General features: G+C 40.3%; 1 protein-coding gene across 1 annotated transcript in view; it reads left to right on the plus strand.

Annotated features, from left to right (window-relative positions):
- Positions 1-1,755: 1,755 nt before the first annotated feature.
- HDAC2 (histone deacetylase 2) overlaps positions 1,756-19,783 on the plus strand; it is a 34,349-nt gene continuing 16,321 nt past the window's right edge. The window contains exons 1-5 of the mRNA XM_040238462.1: positions 1,756-2,091; positions 14,620-14,732; positions 15,888-16,005; positions 18,196-18,270; positions 18,769-18,907. Coding sequence (XP_040094396.1) covers positions 2,040-2,091; positions 14,620-14,732; positions 15,888-16,005; positions 18,196-18,270; positions 18,769-18,907 — 497 coding nt within the window. The 5' untranslated portion in view covers positions 1,756-2,039. The remainder of the gene's footprint in view (positions 2,092-14,619; positions 14,733-15,887; positions 16,006-18,195; positions 18,271-18,768; positions 18,908-19,783) is intronic.

The raw sequence follows: 19,783 nt of genomic DNA on the forward strand, positions 1-19,783 counted from the left end.
ATTCGGGAAGAAGTAAAGTCAAGGAAGTCTTCCAGAAGCAAACAAAGTCTCATTTCAGTTTCCACTCTCCTGGCTCTGAGAATGTTAGTTTCTACTAAATTAACTTATTTTGTTCTCAGACTATACCAAGTTGATTTAGGGCTTGATAGCATAAAAGCTGTAAAATAGTATCATGTAATTTTTAACCTCTAAAGTCAAAGTTTCTCACTCTGATTCTTGTACCAACTGTGTCCCTTACCTGGGTGCTTGCTAAAAGCATGGACTTAGGTAGAGGGAGATGAAGGCTACCTTGGATTTATTTTTCTTAATATCATGGGGGTGAGGTCCAGGAAAACTGCTGCTTTAAGTATGAACTACCTGGAGATTTTGAAGTCAAATATTTAATAGCAAAATAAAAAGGATAATTTTGTTACTGGCTCCCAATGATTCCTGCTTCAATAAGGACTTTTTGTTTGTTTTTTGATAGGGATGGGAGAGAATGTGTATTTGGGGAAACGTATAAATGGTAAATGGGCTTCCCAGATGGCTCAATGGTAAAGAATTTCACCTGCCAACGTAGGAGACCGGAGTTCCATCCTGGATCAGAAAGATTCCCCTTTTAGAGGAAATGGCAACCTGCTCCTCGCGGGGGGTGGGGGTGGGGGGTGGCACAGTCCAGGGGATCGCAGAGTCAGACAGGGCTGAGTGACTAAGTCTGCACCTATAAACAATAAATGGTATATGGGAATAAGAGTTTTACCTATGCACTGTCAGCATCCCCCACCCCCACCCCAATCACCTACAAGGTGGGTGGCTTAAAAGGCTCCATGTTTGATTACTTATTGAACACAGGGGCAAAGGTATTTATAACGTCCCAAAGTTCTGAAAGTCCTTTCTCTAAACTTTATGCTGCGATCTTTAAGTGCCCGGCCAGCAGAAGCAGTCATAATGGAGAAACTAGGATGTGTGGACTTCAGAGAAAGGCTGAAATCAAACCCCAGACCATCAGCCTTGGAGAGGACCAAGTGCGTTCTAAAGTCCATTTATAAAGAAGAACTAGAAACAACGTCCCAGCTTACTCCCAGTTGTTGGGGGTCTCAACCGAGTTAACACATATCTATTATAGATATAAATGAAATACATCATAAATTACTTAGAACCCTAACACATACATGCACGCCATAATTGCCTATTTAAAGTCAGGCAGTACTCTCTGCTCTTTAATGTCTGCAATAGGTCCCCTTAATAGGGGGGAACTCCTCCGAGGTCAAAACCTCCTCTGAGCGATTATCAGCAGAAAATGAAAAAAATAAATGAAATGCACGACGACCCAGTACAGGGATCGTGGGTTGCAGCTCGGCGGGTTCGAGAAGGTCGAAAGGGGTGGGATAGTGGTCTCTCTGCGCCCGGCTCGGAGCACGTGGTCCGCCCCGGCGGGAGCTTCGCGACAGAGGGGGGAGGGGAGCAGCGTGGGACTTCGCGGAGGGGGTCCAGGCGGCCCGGGCTACGGTTGGGGAGGCGCCGACTGCGCAGGCTCAGGATAGGCGCAACCACTGCGCCAAGATCCGAAGGGGGGAAGCGTTCACCCGGCTCCACGCTCCCTTTACCTACCTAATCTAAAAGCGAAAGCTCCCTCTTTAAAAAAAAAAAATTATTTTACGACTGTATTGGGTAGCCGTCCTTTGCAAGTTGCTAATCATAAGAAAGCCTCTTTTCCCAAATTGAAGAAGCCTCTTGCCCCCTCCTCCCCCGTGGAGTCGCAGTGGACGCGCCCCACCTCCCCTCGGCCTCCGGAGGTGGTTTGGCGCCCCCCTCCCCCTCCCCAGTGTCGCGAGTTGGCGCCGCTGCCACCCCCTGGTCCGCGCTCTCGGCCCTTCGGCCGGGCGGTACCCAGCCCTCCCGGCACCCCCCTCCTCTCCTCCCTCCGGCCTGCCCTTCCCCGCGGGACTGCCACCCTCCACCTTCGCCCCAGCCTTCTTCTCTCCCCGCCGGAGCCGCGGAGGCAGCAGTAGCAGCAGCAGCAAGAGGAGGAGCCGGAGGCGGCGGTGGCCGGGGAGCCCATGGCGTACAGTCAAGGAGGCGGCAAGAAGAAAGTCTGCTACTACTATGATGGTGAGACGCCGGGCAGGCGGGAGGGTGGGCGGCCCAGGGCTGTGGCGCCGGGCCCGGAGCCGCATCGGCTCTGCGGCCGCCGTCGCGAGTTGTCGCGCCGGGTGCTGAGGGGTCAGGAGGAGGGACCGACTTTTGGCAGCATCTTAACCCATTCCCGACCCGACGCCGTCCGGCAGCCTCCTCGGGGAGCTAAACGGACGCCCCACTTTCCCTCCGGCCCCTCTCGCTCCGGCAGTGCGGTCCGCCGCCGGCCTGCCTTGCTTGGTGCTGGTGCGAAGGGGACGGCCCTTCCTCGCGCCTGTCCCCCCGCCGCTCGTGGGAGGGAGGTTTTGGGGGTCCCCTGCTCCTGCCGCCTGCACCCGATTTCTCCTCGCGGGCCCAAACAGCTACCCCGGCCCAGACTGCACACAAAGCCCCACGGCCCCGAGAGCTCCGCCCCTCCAGCCCCCATCCCTCCCCTCCCCGCCTCTTCCCTCCTCTGTGTCCCCGGCTGGCCCGAGCGTCTCCTCCTTTTCTCTGCCGCCGGCCTCATCTTGGACCCCTCGACCGGGTTGGGTGCTGGAGAGTAGCCCCTGAGGGTGGGGGCCCACGTCCACCTGGAGGCTCGTTCGCACCCCTGTTTTGCGTGGGCTCCATCCCTTTCCTTTGTTTGCCGGGTTCTCTGAGCGCCACTTTCTCAGCACTCAAATGAAAGGGCTTCACTTCCTCAATAAATAATGAGGGTTTTCGAGTTTGAGGTAGTCAGTCTTCACGGGAAATGCGACGGTGGTGGGGCAACATGTTGTCGCTGTTGTTGCTTGTGTTGTAGATCAGCCTCAATGGGTCCTGGCTTGCCTCTCTGAGAGGCGGTTACCACCCACTTCTTTGTTGCTCTTTGTTCGATCAGGAAATACACCCTGCTTTGGAGGTGTAGGACCGATAGGTTTGGCATCTGGCTTGCAAAAGCTGTTTCTAGGTGGTGGGAGTCCTGGTGTTGGAAAACTTTGAGGAGTACGGCAGAAAGTACTAAATAATCAGATAAACTTGAGCTCATGGAACAGTAAATTATAAAAATCAAATGATTTTGTTTTAGAGGTCCTGACTTCATTTGCAATTTTAGCAGTAAGTCTTTTTGAATCCCGTTTCCTGTGCTAGTCTAAATTAAACTAAAAGAAGTGGTTACCTTTTTTATAGCTTGCACGAAGACATTAACTTGGTAAATAGTTTCTAGTTAGGTTACTCTCCAGAGAAGAAATTCTAAAATTTAACAAAGAAGCTAGGTTCAGGGACCTGAAAGTCCATCTGATTTGTGTGAAGCAGGAAAAATTTTGGAAGCTGTTTCCTACATTTAATGTATCATAAATCGTAAAATCGTAGACTGATGGAAAGATCTTAGAGGACTAGGTCAGAATAAATCTAAACTTTAATTTTAAAATGGCCATATCTTGTGTCTTCAGTTAGCAAGCATGAATTATTTTCATGCCTGTTTATATAAAATAACCACCTGTGTAATTTGTGGAAAAATCTAAAATCTTACAGAAGAAATCTAAGTGTTAAATATTAACAGCCATGTTTTTAAAATATTTTTTGAGAAGACTGCATGTATATGTGATACAAATTGATTTGAAATTATGCCATCAAGAAGGGGTGGGGATGGGAGTAGATTTTAATTTTAATGTAAATTACTGAAGTTCCTTAGAGTTAATTTTTTAAGAGTTCATGCATATTTGGGGTCACTGGCCTTGACTTGGGTTCCATGACCAAATTGAAAAGTAAATAACCATGTGTGTAAGTTAATTTTTAAAATGATACTGTTTCTAAGGTTTAGAGATGTGTTAGCAGGGCTTGGGGTAGAGAAGAAAGGTTTTAAAAGGTTAGGGTAACTGGTACTAAGGCTCTGCCTGCAGCTGTTAGTTGCTGTTGACAGTGATAGACTCTGATGAAGTGAGCTGCTTGAAACTTCTTGTCACCAGGCTTGAACTGCAGAACCAGAAGTTACACTTAAGTAGCAGTTTTATCAACAGCTATTATTTTCCTGGGCCCATTTACAATGAGCCTTCATTGAGGGGATGGGAGCAAGTATTGATCCCAAGAGCAGGATGCAGACTTGATAGAAAGAGTAATCTTTGTGATTTAGTCAATACTTTATAGTGGACCATTCAGCTGCTTCATCTGATGGCCAACAGCAGGTGTATAATTGAATGTTTAGATGTCTCTGGTTAGGTTATCTGTCTTTTGTCTATGGCTCTTTCTTGACTAATTTTTAGAATGGAATATGTAATTGCTTACATTGGGAATATGCTTTGGGTTCTCTTTGTGGGGGTGGGCTAATATTTTGCACAGGTTATTAAAATGAATAGGTATCATTATGCTAATTCTTTGTAGGTGATAGTATGTTAAGCTGTGGATGGTTAATTCCAAAAGCTTAGATTTTCATCACCAGGAAAACCCTATTTTGTCCGCTTATAAGGATAGTGATAGTAGTTTTTTTTTTTTTTTTCAATTGTGAGGAAAGAGCTTGTGCATCAGAGAACTGACTCTAAGATAAACAAACATCCAGTATTCCTTGCCGGGGGAAGTCCTGTGGACAGAGGAGCCTGGCAGGCTATAGTCCACGGGGTCCCTCAAACACCACATGGCAGCTAAGCAACAACATCAGTGTCAAAAATAATAGTGTCAGTGTCAATAATCTATGAAACTAGAATAGCTGTTTTTAATTTGTTGTAAAGGAAGTAGAAGGAAGAACGATCAAGAGGGAAGCAGTGAGGTATAGCGGATTCTGCAACCATAGGGATCCTCCTACCTTTAGGCTTACTGGGACCAGTAGGCCTACTCTTGGTGACAGAGAGAGTGTCTAGCAAATGAAAGGGACTTCTAAAGACGTATGTTCTTTCCTCTGTTCACATTACAGACTCAGTACATACCGTTTAGGTCACTGGAATGAGAGTTTCAAGGCATTGATGGATGAAATATCCTTAGACCTTTGAGGAAAAGTAAGAGAAGTTTTGGGGCTTCCCCGCTGGCTCATGGGTAGAAAATCTCCATGCAGTGCAGGAGATGCAGGTTTGATCCCTGGGTGGGGAAGATCCCCTGGAGAATGGAAAAGCAACCCACTCTAGTATTCTTGCCTGGAGAACCCCATGGACAGGGGAGGCTGGCAAGCTACAGTCCACAGGGTTGCCAAGAGTCGGACATGACGGAAGCAACTACACGCACACGAGAGATTTTTACTTTCGCAGCTTCTGACTCATGACTCATTTCCTAAATCTTGATCATCTAGTGTATACTGCAAGATTGTTGATAATCTGTTAAACGATATAGTTATATCCCTTCCGGCTTTAAAATAATGTGATTTCTAGGAATTCCCTGGTAGTCAAGTGGTCATGGTTTTGAGCTTCCCCTGCAAGGGCCGTGGTTTCAATCCCTGGTCAGGGAACTAAGATTCCACATGCCACATGGCAAAAGAGGAAAAAATTAAATGATGTGATTTCTGTACTTAAATATAATTAGCAAACCAAGCTGTGTTAGGCTCTGATACATGTACATGTATCTGTATGTACTGACACATACGTCAGTAATACTTTATCAAGAAATGTTAACTGTAGTTTGTTTTAAATTAGCTTAAAGCCAGTTACCTTTAGTGTCTATTTTATTGTATATATACTATATTAATGATAAGGTTGTATATCACAATTTATATAATTATATGCATTGCTCTGTGTTGTATTTTTCCCTTCTCTGATAGGGTTCGTCATATAAGATTTGGAGAAAAGTGGTTCAGAGAAAATCACTCAACACTGTACAAAGATAGACTATAAAAGTTACCAATATCAAGTCTCCAGTATACACCAAGTCTACTGTAGCACATTATAAGAATTCTGCTTGGCAGTCAACTATTGGCAGATTTCCTTAGATTTTATTTATAACAGTGATGCCAGAGCCTTTTGCTGCTTCTGCTTAGGTGCTCAGCCGTGTCCGACACTGCAACCCTATGGACTGCAGCCTGCCAGACTCCTCTGTCCATGGGATTCTCTAGGCAGGAGTATTGGAGTGGGTTGCCATGCCCTCCTCCAAGGGATCTTCCCGACCCAGGAATCAAACCTGGGTCTCCTGCATTGCAGGCAGATTCTTTACCGCTGAGCCACCAGGGAAGCCCAAGCCTTTTGCTAGGTAGTCTTTAATATATCTGCATGGGTTCTTAGATATAATATAAACATTATTATCCATGAAATAGGTAATCTTTTCTTCGGAGGCAAATCTGGATACTGAATTATAGCAGTAGTTCATAAATACCAGTGGTTTTATTCCACATCATTTATTTAAACATGGCAAAACATAAGACTGAGATTTTCATATACTTGAATTCTCTTCCCCAAGATTTATTTTTTTTTAACCATTTTCTTCCTTCAGATTTCACCTTAACAGAGAAGCTTTTCCCTTTTACCTTAATCCCTGTTACTGTTTTTCTCTCTATCAGTTACACCTAATTTTTGTCTTTCTTCCTACTGTAGTATAAACTTCATGAGGATAAAATCTGTTTTGCTGATGTCTATACTTCTACCATTTCATACTGTTCATGGGGTTCTCAAGGCAAGAATACTGAGTTCAGTTCAGTTCAGTCACTCAGTCGTGTCCGACTCTTTGCTTCCCCATGAATTGCAGCACGCCAGGCCTCCCTGTCCATCACCAACTCCCAGAGTTCACTCAGACCCACATCCATCGAGTCATTGATGCCATCCAGCCATCTCATCCTCTGTCATCCCCTTCTCTTCCTGCCCCCAGTCCCTCCTAGCATCAGAGTCTTTTCCAATGAGTCAACTCTTCGCATGAGGTGGCCAAAGTACTGGAGTTTCAGCTTTAGCGTCAGTGCTTCCAAAGAAAGTGGTTTGCCATTCCCTTCTCCAATGGACCACATTCTGTCAGACCTCTCCACCATGACCCGGCCGTCTTGGGTGGCCCCACGGGCATGGCTTAGTTTCATTGAGTTAGACAAGGCTGTGGTCCTAGTGTGATTAGATTGGCTAGTTTTCTGTGATTATGGTTTCAGTGTGTCTGCCCTCTGATGCCCTCTTGGAACACCTACCGTCTTATTTGAGTTTCTCTTACCTTGGACGTGGGGTATCTCTTCACAGCTGCTCCAGCAAAGCGCAGCCGCTGCTCCTTACCTTGGATGAGGGGTATCTCCTCACGGCCACCCCTCCTGACCTTGAACATGGAGTAGCTCCTCTCGGCCCTCCTGCTCCCACACAGCCACCGCTCCTTGGACATGGGGTTGCTCCTCTCGGCCACCACCCCTGACCTCGGGCACGGGGTTGCTCCTCCCGGCTACTGCCCCTGGCCTCGGGCGTGGGGTGGCTCCTTATGGCAGAAAGTGAACAGGAACTAAAAAGCCTCTTGATGAAAGTGCAAGAGGAGAGTGAAAAAGTTGGCTTAAAGCTTCACATTCAGAAAATGAAGATCATGGCATCTGGTCCCATTACTTCATGGGAAATAGATGGGGAAACAGTGGAAACAGTGTCAGACTTTATTTTGGGGGGCACCAAAATCACTGCAGATGGTGATTGCAGCCATGAAATTAAAAGACACTTACTCCTTGGAAGGAAAGTTATGACCAACCTAGACAGCATATTCAAAAGCAAAGAACAAAGGTCCTTACCTTGCGAACAGGTCCGTCTAGTCAAGGCTATGGTTTTTCCAGTAGTCATGTATGGATGTGAGAGTTAGACTGTGAAGAAAGCTGAGCGCTGAAGAATTGATGCTTTTGAACTGTGGTGTTGGAGAAGACTCTTGAGAGTCCCTTGGACTGCAAGGAGATCCAACCAGTCCATCCTAAATGAGATCAGTCCTGGGTGTTCTTTGGAAGGAATGATGCTAAAACTGAAATTCCAGTACTTTGGCCATGTCATGAGAAGAGTTGACTCATTGGAAAAGACCCTGATGCTGGGAGGGATTGGGGGCAGGAGGAGAAGGGGACGACAGGATGAGATGGCTAGATGGCATCACTGACTCGATGGACATGAGTCTGAGTGAACTCCGGGAGTTGGTGATGGACAGGGATCGCAAAGAGTCGGACACAACTGAGCAACTGAACTGAACTGAACTGATACTTCTACCAGCCTTAATAAAGATACAAGATTTTTTGCATTATTGATGAATAAATGATAAATACCTTATACTTTTACAGCTGGATTCCTTTTATATATTCTAATTCTTAAAGCCACTCAAGTTACAGACAGGCAGGATGAGTGGCATTTTATTTATTTTCTCCATGAAAATAGATTTGTGTATCTGACTCAGCTCACCATCTATCCTTTTCTACATTGTCTAGTTTTAACGTCCAAGGAGAGAGCAACACCTGGTACCTAAAAGATTTTTATTTTTTCCTTTGATGACACAAGTTTGGAACTATTGCCCCTGCTACCATAAAGAAAGAAAAGAAAGGGTTTCTCTGCTACCAAAAAAAAAAGTATTAGTAATTAACAAAAACTTTAAATGCTTGTGTTGACACATCCTTAAAGGAAACTATTGCAGTTGAGGAGAAAGGTTATCTCTTCAGAAATGATAATAGCATTGAAAGGTGGATGAGATCAGATTTAAAGTTCAAGTGTTAGGGTGGTATCAATTTTGAGTTCAGAAATATTAAGTGGAGTTAAAGTCCTTAATCTGTTTTGTGTAGACAAAAGATTGAAATCCTAAGAAGAAAATATAAGAGTATGTTAGAAATAAATACTGGAGAGAGTGTAGAAAAAAGGGAACCCTTCTACACTGTTGATTGAAATGTAAATTGGTATGGCCACTATGGAGAACAGTATCAAGGCTTTCCTTAAAAATCTAAAAATGGAGGTACCTTATGATCCAGCAATCCTACTCCTAGGCATGTATCTGAAGAAGATTCCGTAGAGGAGGAAATGGCACCCCACTCCAGTATTCTTGCCAGGAGAATCCCATGGACAGCGGAGCCTGGCAGGCTACAGTCGACAGGGTCACAAAAAGTCAGACATGATTGAGCAGAGAGGCATATATCTGGAGAAAACTGACTTGAAAAGATACATGTCCCCCAGTGTTTATTGCAGCACTGTTTACAGTCATCATGACATGGAAGGAGCCTAACTGTCCATTCACAAAAGAGTGGCTAGAGAGAATGCAACACACATACACACACAGAGCAATAATGGGGTACTACTCAGGCGTAAAAAGAATGAAGTAATGCCATTTGCAGCAACACGGATGGACTTAGAGCTATCACACCAAGCGAAAGGTGAGTTGGAGAAAGACAGAAATCATGGAACCATTTGTATGTGGAACCTAAAAAGATAATATAAATGAATTTATGTACAAAACAGATTCAGACTTAGGAAAGAAATTTATGGCTACCAGAGGGGAAGGGTGGGAAGGAGGGATAAATTAGGATTTTGTGATTAACATATACAAACTATTGTATATAAAATAATCTGTATAATACTGTATGGCATGGGGAACTCTACTTAATATCCTGTAGTCACGTATATGGGAAAAGAGTGAAAAAGAATAGATATGTGTGTAAGTATACTTGAATCACTTTTCCGTACACTTGAAACTAACATGACACTGTAAATCAACTGTACTCCAATATAAAAAATATTTTTAATTAAAAATGTTTTTAAGAAGGAAAGGTAGGACTATGTTAGATAGTAAGTGAGGGGACCTTGGTAGGGTAAATTTAGACAAGGCAAGCCCCTGAAGGCATAGAATGGGGCAGCCTCCTTAAAAGAGTTTTCTTTCATAAGAGACTGCAGACCTCAAAGGCTGCATAGTTAGAAGAGACCTGGTGTGCTTAACAGAGAGGAATCTAAGGGGAAGACATGGGAAACTATAGGTTCAGGCCAGGCAGTAGAGGGCCAGACCACCCAAGACTGTGTGGTTAGAGATTTGGACTTTATTCAGGAAGCAGAAAGCCACTGAAGTTTTCTTAAGTGTCTGGAAAGGAGAGAAAGGATGAGAAAGAGTGATAGAATGTAAGACTGAAAGTAAGAATTGAGTATATATTGGTCCACATACAAGGTAATGAATGCAACTGATAGACATGGACTTATTTAAAGAGAGATTTTAGGAGTAAAACTGATAGAATTTGTTGATTGGGTTGGAAATGGAGTTGGGACTTTGTGATCACTAAATAAAAGCTGCCTCCTAAATTTCTGAATTGTGAGCAGTTAGGTGCCTTATTCCTGAGAGAAGAGGATTTAGAGCAGCACTGTTGATTCACTTACTCAAGCACCCGCCTGGCACACAGCAGGCTCTTGATGTGTGAGATGAATGAGTGAACTGAAGAGACTTGATAAATAAAGGTTGGTGGAAGAATGGCTGTGGGGTGGTATGAAATCCAGGAAAGTGGTATCATGGAAACCAAGACTGAGTATTTCAAGAAGTAGCCAGTGTGTTAAAGTCACTAGTGGTCTATCTAGTCTGTGGAAGACAAAAATAATACAGTAGCTCTCTGTTTTTTCTTGAATCATTTTTTAGTCAACTTTTCTTTAGGCATAAAGGTTAATTTCATAGTCCTGCCGCTAAGTCACTTCAGTCATGTCCGACTCTGTGCGACCCCATAGACGGCAGCCCACCAGGCTCCCCCGTCCCTGGGATTCTCCAGGCAAGAACACTGGAGTGGGTTGCCATAGTCCTAAAATCCAAAATTATCTGAAAAGTGAAAACAAATTTTACAACTCATTTGGAATCAAAGCTTAACTTGAATTAATATTTACCATCTTTTTTATCATCCACTTATTTTGAATATTTACACATTTTTGCTGCAGAAATATTAATGTTTGCTTACAGAATGCGGCCCAGACTTAAGGTTGCCACATAATATATGGCAGATACATCATATTACATTTATAAAATCAAATAGATCTAGTCTCCAGAACTTTAAAGAAAAGAGATTGTAGACCTTAGTAGCCACTTCTATTCTGGGAGCTTCTTGAAGAGTGAGCAGTTTTGAAAATTTTGCAGGTAATGCCTAAATCTTTTTGTTAATTACTTCACATTGACAAAGTTTGTTGTATTCAAGGAACCACTTCAGGCTAATTTTTCTGAATACTTATTTCACTGGTAAAGCCTTTTTTAGTATTAAGATGAAAATCAGGGTAACATTTTAAATACCCAAGTTACATTGCGTCCTTGCTCAGTTGTGTCTGACTCTTTGGGACCACATGGTCTGTAACCTGCCAGGCTCCTCTTTGCGTGGAATTTTTCAGACAAAAATATTGGAGTCGGTTGCCATTTCCTAGCTAGGAGATCGCCCCGACTCAGGGGTTGGATCCATGTCTCCTGCACTGGTACTGCACCACCTGGGGAGCCCCCTAATTACATTACTGACCATTTACATGAGGTGAATGAAATCCATAGGTTTTTGCAACTAAGGAGAGCTGTTTTATCTTTATGGAAAAGTGGATGTCTGCAAAACAGTCATGTAGAGAATTTTGTGATAGGGGGTCAAGCAGTTCTTCTAGTACTCCCTTACGTTTTGGAAGAATTCTTCATAAACCAAATAGCAGTTATCTGTAGCTTGGCTGCCTTTGTGGACGTGTGTCATTTATGTAGTATGCATATTCTTGGTAGAACTGGGCCCCCAAAGTATAGCCAAGAAACTTGTTGAAAGCTGTGTATATTCATATAAAATTTGAGGACCCTGTTGGTAGATAGGTAGTTTTTTTAATGTTCATTTTCTTTAAATGTTTGTATTCCACTTTGTGTTCTTTTCTTGTCAGGCTTCCCCCTACCATTTCTTTCTAGTGAGTGTAAGTGCCATTACTCTCCCAGTAGCTACTACTTAAGATGGGTGGAGTTGCTCTGCCTAAGTTTGAACCTAGCTCTTCTACTTGCTAGCTGTTGTGACTTTCACAGTGTCACATGACTTGCTTACATCTCTCCATCTTCACTTTAATAAAATAGGAACAGTAATCATATTAATAATACCTACATCATAGGGTTGCTGAAAAGATGAACAGATAATACATGTGAAGTGCTTAGAACAGTGCCTTCTCGGATGCTCTGAATGAATGCTAATCACTGCTAACATCTTTTTTTTCAAGCCCTCTTGCTGAGAAATTGCAGCTATACTTTCCTTTTGTAGATTATTGTTGTCTTTCTCATTATTAATTCAGTTCAGTCCAGTTGCTCAGTCGTGTCAGACTCTTTGCGACCCCATGGACTGCAGCACGTCAGGCCTCCCTGTTCATCACTAACTCCCGGAGTTTACTCAAACTCATGTCCATTGAGTCGGTGATGCCATCTAACCATCTCATCCTCTGTGGTCCCCTTCTCCTGCCTTCAATCTTTCCCAGCATCAGGGTCTTTTCAAATGAGTCAGTTCTTTGCATCAGGTGGCCCAAGTATTGGAGTTTCAGCTTCAACATCAGTCCTTCCAATGAATATTCAGGACTGATTTCCTATAGGATGGACTGGTAGGATCTCCTTGCAGTCCAAGGAGCTCTCAAGAGTCTTCTCCAACACCACAGTTCAAAAGCATTAATTCTTTGGCGCTCAGCTTTCTTTATAGTCCAGCTCTCACATCCACTTTGACCTTTGTTGGCAAAGTAATGTCTCTGCTTTTTAATATCCTGTCTAAATTGGTCATAACTTTTCTTCCAAGGAGCAAGCATCTTTTAATTATTAGATTAGTGATAGCTTTTTATTGAATTCTCAGTATGTACATAACTAGAGTATTTGATCTTAAGATATGGATATTAGAGACATTTCATCTTGATAATTTTTACGCAGAGGAGATGGAAGTTATGTGAAGACTGTGTGTGCTCGGTTGCTCGATTGTGTCCAACTCTTTGCAATCCCGTGGACTGTAGCCCACCAGGCTCCTATGTCCATGGGATTTTCCAGGCAAGAATACTGGAGTGGGTTGCCATTTCCCACTCCAGGGGATCTTCCTGACCCAGGGATCGAACCTGCATCCCTTGCATATCCTGCATTGGCAGGTGGATTCTTTACCGCTGTAACACCTGGGAAGCTAGAGAATCTTTATTCTTATTCTTGTTATCTCCTTTAGTAGGGATGATAAGTTAGAAATACCTTCCTTGTGTAACTTAGGCCCGTGATACTTTGTAAATCTACTGGGCTTTCCATATCTAAGAATTCACTGAGACCAGGATGCTTTCAAGGAACTTTGTATTGTCATGATGTAAAGCAGAGCTTTACAGCTAGGAAATTAACTGTTAGTTTCCTGTACTCTCATAGCCTCTGAACTGTGATAAATGCAGAAACGTATCCCCATAGACTTGTCTGTATTGTCTTAGCTTTATTGTTGGCACAGATTAAGAAAGGTTGACCATGTATAATATGAATTGTTTTCAGAGGAAAGCTTGTTTTGAAGATGAAGAGTTAAGTAAATTAAAGGTGCAGCACCAACAAAATCAGTTAGTACTAGTATTAGAAACTAGTATGTTACAATGTTGTAAAAGTGAATGTTCATCCTGAACTACTATTAAAATATATGGAAGAAAGAAGCAGAAGTTTTTAATTCCACTGTCATTAAACAAATCAAAAAAAGTGTGTATTTAGGCAGGATTTTGAAAGATATTTTTGATCTAGAAAGGGAGTAAACATCCTTCTTTATCTCTAGTTTTTATTATTTATTAGTTTATTTAAGATGAGTTCAAACCATTGCAATCAGATTGGCTCAAATTTTAGACTTGGTTATTTAAAAACTAGAATTAGTACTGAAAGTAATTTCTAATAAACATTGTTGTAAAAATTGCCCATTGCATTAGAAAAATGGTATATATTTAAGTGGCATCCTTAACACTTTTTATTATAGAAACACTGGCTCTTTACCTACCTAAAAGTATTTTATTGGAATTTGGTAGGCAAAAATCTGGGATTTTGGTGTTATTTAAAGTAAACCTTATATGTAAATTGTTAAGACCTGGAATATGATACATCATAAAAGATAGGAATTATAATTTTTTAATCATGAAGAAAGAGGCAAAATATTCTCATTAGCCTGAAAAATGTAGTAAGTATGTCATAAGAAAACTTTATTTAGGATCCCAGTTTCAGTTACCAAAGTTCCTTATTGACCGATATGGATGTATAAAACATTCCAGCCTCGGTCATAGCAACTATACAGGGTTTGAGGATGCCAGTGAATCGTCTAAGAAGCAATAAGTCATACTCGTGAAACTCCTAATGTACCTTACGCATCTGAATTTGCCATTGAATACTAAAAGCAGGTGTCACTTTAAGGAACAGTAACTCCTTTTTGTAATTTGAGTAAAGAGTATTTTATTTATGCTAATCCCAGACTTCTAGTAAACTAAAAATCGAAAAGCTTGCTTGCCTTAATATTTGAACAAACATAATGTATTGATGGAGTCCTCAGTCTGTAAAAGCATGCATAGTATCTTGGTTTTCTAATAGTTTGAGAGTTGCAAAATTTAATATCATTATTTAATATTTTAAATAAAGCTTATTTTATTTAGGTGACATCTTCTAATAGTGAACAATAAGTAGTTCATTAAGATTCTCTTGTCTGTATTTTTCATTTTGTCTTTCCTTTTTTAGGTGATATTGGAAATTATTATTACGGACAGGGTCATCCCATGAAACCTCATAGGATTCGCATGACCCATAACTTGCTGCTAAATTATGGCTTATATAGAAAAATGGAAATATATGTGAGTACACCTTTTGCTAAATATTCAGTTTTCTTTGTTTTTTACCATTGCTTTGAAACTTTGTTTTCAAAGTTGGAGGGCATTTAGCAGATGAAAAGGACTGGAAGGAAACAAAGTCCTCTTTCTTTGATTCAGTTTTCAGTGAGAACTTGAGAGTGTGGGAGCTGTGGCCTCCTTTTTCCCTTTTTCCTTCAACCATTTAAAAAAAAAAAAACAGTCTCCCTCCCCCAGGTTTTCCCATAACTAGAAACCAACTCAATTTAGCATACTAAATATTTTTGTTAAAATAATTATTGACCTGTCTGTCTGTGCTGCTGAAGAGTTGATCTGGGACTATTACAAAAGAATTAGGTAGAAAATTAATTGTACAAATATTTGTTGGCATATGAAACACTGCATTAGTAAGCATGCAGAGTGTCTGTTGTGCAGAAAAGAGAAGAATGTAGAAAAACAGATATAAGATGTGACAGTTCCTGTCTGCTGGGGGAGAATAGGACAGCTTGGAGCAGTGAACAGTGTTGGGCAACATATGTAAGCTTCTTTCTTTGAGATTATAAACATTTAGAGAAGAGGAGTTGAATAGGACTTGCATTCAGGAAGCCTTGTGGAAGAAGGGTGTCATAAATGAAGTGAACTTCCTAGGAACAAGGATGATTAGGATAGTCAAAGGAAAAGGAAGCCAGATCATGAACTAATAGAAAATGAGTCTCATTTTACCTGGATGAGTCTCAACCTTCCTGAAAATTAATGGTCAGTGATGAAATTACTGGCAATGGAGCAGAAGGTTTATGGTAGAAAATGTTAGAAAGTAGAGTCTTTAGAAGGATGTTAGAAATGTAGAGTCTTTAGAAGGATGTTAGAAAGCAGAGTCTTTAGAAGGATTGAGCTGTTTCCACTAAAAAAAAGGAGTGATTAATTCATAGTTGGTGTTAGACCTGTGTAATCGTTTTAAAAGGAATATTGTTTTTGAAATTGATTACTGCTTTCTAAAACACACATGTATAAATTTGGATTTGCTTTGAAATGTATCCCTTTTATTCTGGCAGACCTAGTTCTTTTGAGAGTAGTGGTAGGGAACATTGTATACTTTGTGTTTGGTAACCTTGATCTAACCAGTTGTAATTCCACAATTCTGACATTTGTTTTTCTTCACAGAGGCCCCATAAAGCCACTGCTGAAGAAATGACAAAATACCACAGTGATGAGTACATCAAATTTCTACGTTCAATAAGACCAGATAACATGTCTGAGTATAGTAAGCAGATGCAGAGATGTACGTTTCTATGTTAAAAGTATATATTAGTAGTGATAAGTATAAATAAGTACTTTCAGAACTTGCAATTAGAGTTAGCTAAATCTAGATATTTTCCTGATCTAATTATTTTAATTATTTATTTTTAAAAGTCCCTGTGACAATACTAAAGCTGCTTTAAAAAAAAAACAAACCAGCCTACCTGAAGCTTATTGGTCTGCCGAACTGCCAAAGAGCTATTTGGATGTTCTTTGCTCTTTGGTTTGGTTCCGTGTTAACTTTGAGATAGTGGATGTTGGTAGGGATACCTCATTCCCCTGCTTTTAAAAATATGACTGTACTTTGGCAGTAGTCAGGTGTGTATATTTCTTGTCTTCTATTTGTGTGCTTTAATCCAGACTATTCCAGAAAGTTCCAAAAAAGCAAAACTTGAATTTACCTCTTGTGGGCAGCTGTTTACATTGCATTTACAACTATCTGCTGGTGCTGCTTAAGTTACTTCAGTCGTGTCTGACTCTGTGCAACCCCATAGACGGCAGCCCACCAGGCTCCCCCGTCCCTGGGATTCTCCAGGCAAGAACACTGGAGTGGGTTGCCATTTCCTTCTCCAATGCATGAAAGTGAAGTTGCTCAGTCGTGTCTGACTCTTAGTGACCCCACGGACTACAGCCCACCAGGCTTCTCCGTCCATGGGATTTTCCAGGCAGGAGTGCTGGAGTGGGTTGTTATTGCCTTCTCCGTTACAACTATCTACTTTCAACTCAATACAACTTATTTCAACTTAATACAGCTATCATTGTATTAAATATTGTGAGTAATGAGAGATGATTTAAATATATGGGAGGATGTTCCATTGGTTGTATGAAAATACTGTATGAGGGATTTGAGCGTCCCCAGAATTTGCTATCCTCCGGGTCCTAAAAACAATACCTTGTTGATACCAAGGGACAATTGTACGTATATCTGTATTTCCCTTTGTTGTATCAATGAAGCTTTTGACTCTCTTCTACACAGTGTTATCTTTTGTAGATATTTTATTATTAGAGATTGAATGCAAGAAGATAGAGTGCAAGATGTCTTTCTAAAATGACTAGAACAATGTTTTTTAAAGCTTGATACTGGCGTTCATTCCGATGTTTTTATTGATGGACTTCATTAATGATTTTGTTAAAAGAAGACAGTATTATTTGTTCAGTAATACTAAATTAAGTGTAGTTGCCAGACATCTTATAAATTCATAGAATTTGATGTACATTTTGTTTATCTCATTTGATTCAATAAGATGTTGTATTACAAATATTAATAGATATTATTTGCCCCTGTTTTTTCAATGAGGATTTAGGCTTAGATTAAGTCATAGTTAGCCCTAAGGTAAAATGAACTAACAGGATTGGTTTTAAATTTACATAATACTGAATTGTATTAAGATAATGATCATATCTGAATAGCAGGAAGCTAAAATGTATACGTTAAAATAAATTAAGGATGTGCAAAGCTATACAAAGTAATGACCCTTTTTCTTGAAGAAGATATAAATTGAGGGGTGAGGAGAACTGAGAATGGGTTGTACAATCTTGTTCATTTCATCCTCTCAGTACGAAGAAGCTAACTATGTTGTGGTGTGCTGTGTATCTATATGCACGTGTTGTCTCCTTGTGCATTAAGTATCTCTTTCATCTGTATCTTGGCTGTCATGAGCTTAATTAATTCTTACCATCTTTTAAGATTAACACTAACCATGGATGTGGGCAGCCAACTGTTATATTTTTTTGGTGATCAGTACATTTCAAAGTTATGGATGTTCTGTATACTTAAAGGAGTTTTAAAGAATGTAAATCATAAAGCAATTGAGCTTAAATTTAAACTTTTTAGGATTTTTATTAATTTACTGTTCTATATTTAAGGAGAAATGCCTAGGAAATTTAACCTCATATTTTAGTTAAACAACCCCAAATACCTTTTCTATTTTGATAGCTATTGATTTGTTTAAAAAGCAGATATTTTCCACAGATAATCATGTTAAGAATTGGTGGTGGTATTTCAGACATAATATTTTAACTGCCTTGGATAAAATTGCAAACTTTACTACTATGATATGTATGTTTTATGATTGCATCAAACAAATGTTATTTTTAGGATATAGTTTTTATAAGAAAAGGCTTTCATTGATTCACAGAATGGATTGAAATTAATGAAATCCGTCTTCCATAGTTAATGTTGGAGAGGACTGTCCAGTGTTTGATGGACTTTTTGAGTTTTGTCAGCTTTCAACTGGTGGCTCAGTTGGTAAGTGTCTTGATTTTGTCAAATTTAAAAGTTGATTTAAACCTGTGTGTGTTTTTTGAGATGTTTGTTTGAAACAAGCTTTAATGGTGACTGATTTTAATAACAAAAGTAGTATGTGTATAGTATGTTTATAGCTGTCTACAGTTAGTTGTTTTCAATGGCACGCACCCCCCCCACCCAGTTTTGTGATCGTAATGTCGCAGACTTTTTATTTGCAGCTTTTTACTTCAGTTGCATGTTCACTTAGAGACTTCTTTTTCCTCCCTTTCTTCTAGCTACCATTGTCACTACCGCTTTCCAACTATGTGCTCTTATTTAACCAGATCACAGCTGCAGGAAAATAGTTACCTAAAGAGAAGCTGTTAGTGCCCATAACAGTGATCCTTTTATGATTTTATACTCATGTGCTTATCCATGACATCCTGTTCCCTCTAGAGCTTTTGTCTAGTTATAGTAACTTTTAATTTTGAACATTTAAAAATTTCTCCTATCTGTTAGCTGGTGCTGTGAAGTTAAACCGACAACAAACTGATATGGCTGTTAACTGGGCTGGAGGATTACATCATGCTAAGAAATCAGAAGCATCAGGATTCTGTTATGTTAATGATATTGTGCTTGCCATCCTTGAATTACTAAAGTAAGTTCATTGTGTTTGACATTTTTCCTGTAAAAAGTATTTTAATTCATAATAAAAACCTGTGCCTTTTTTAGAACATGAACAATGGGTTGAAAATAGTGAATAAATCATGTACAGATTCATTCCAAACCATTGTAAAAATGTAGGAAATTTGGCTAGTTCTTGGATTATTAAGAATGAGAAGTGCATATTAACGTCTGAGAGTTTATTAAGTACCTTCCTAAAAGTATTAGAAGTAGCTTGACAGTTTAGATTGAAGATGTAGTTCTAACTATCGAAAAAAAATGGTGTGACCCTAGAAGTTTGTGTTTTAACATTTTGTAAGTTTTAACTTTCAAGAAAAAAATTTGAAACCTGTGTTGAAATTTGTTTACCTATTGAATGTGACCAGTTCACTGCCTAGCTCCCTCATAGAGTGAGGTTTTGTTCTCTACTAATGGATATAATTATCTCTAAATTGCTAAAGGAATCAGTTTTAAAGTTTTTCTTGACTGTCAGTTGGAGAGAAAGATCTATAGAGGTATTTGTGATTTTGGAGATTTACAAAGTTAGACTTTTTTAAAAAACTCATTAGATAACACATCTTAGCCAATTCTACTTCAGATTGTAACAAATTGGTATTTTTCTCAAATTGAAAATGTTCTTGCCTAACGTTATTCCATGCATACTATTTATAAAGGCTGATTTTTCAGTCACTTAAAATTTGGTATTGACTCAATAAACAACTGAGCTGTGTTACTTGACTAATAGAGAGCCAAGGAAAAACCACTTGAAATCATTTGCCTTGTTTTAACTCACTGTTGGTGTTGGTTCCTGTGTCTTCATCTCAGAGCAGTAGTTCTTGCCCACATGCTAGTAGTCAACAAGCTTAGTTTA

The sequence above is a fragment of the Oryx dammah genome, unplaced genomic scaffold, assembly GCF_014754425.2.
Source record: "Oryx dammah isolate SB20612 unplaced genomic scaffold, SCBI_Odam_1.1 HiC_scaffold_4, whole genome shotgun sequence".
NCBI lineage: Eukaryota > Metazoa > Chordata > Mammalia > Artiodactyla > Bovidae > Oryx > Oryx dammah.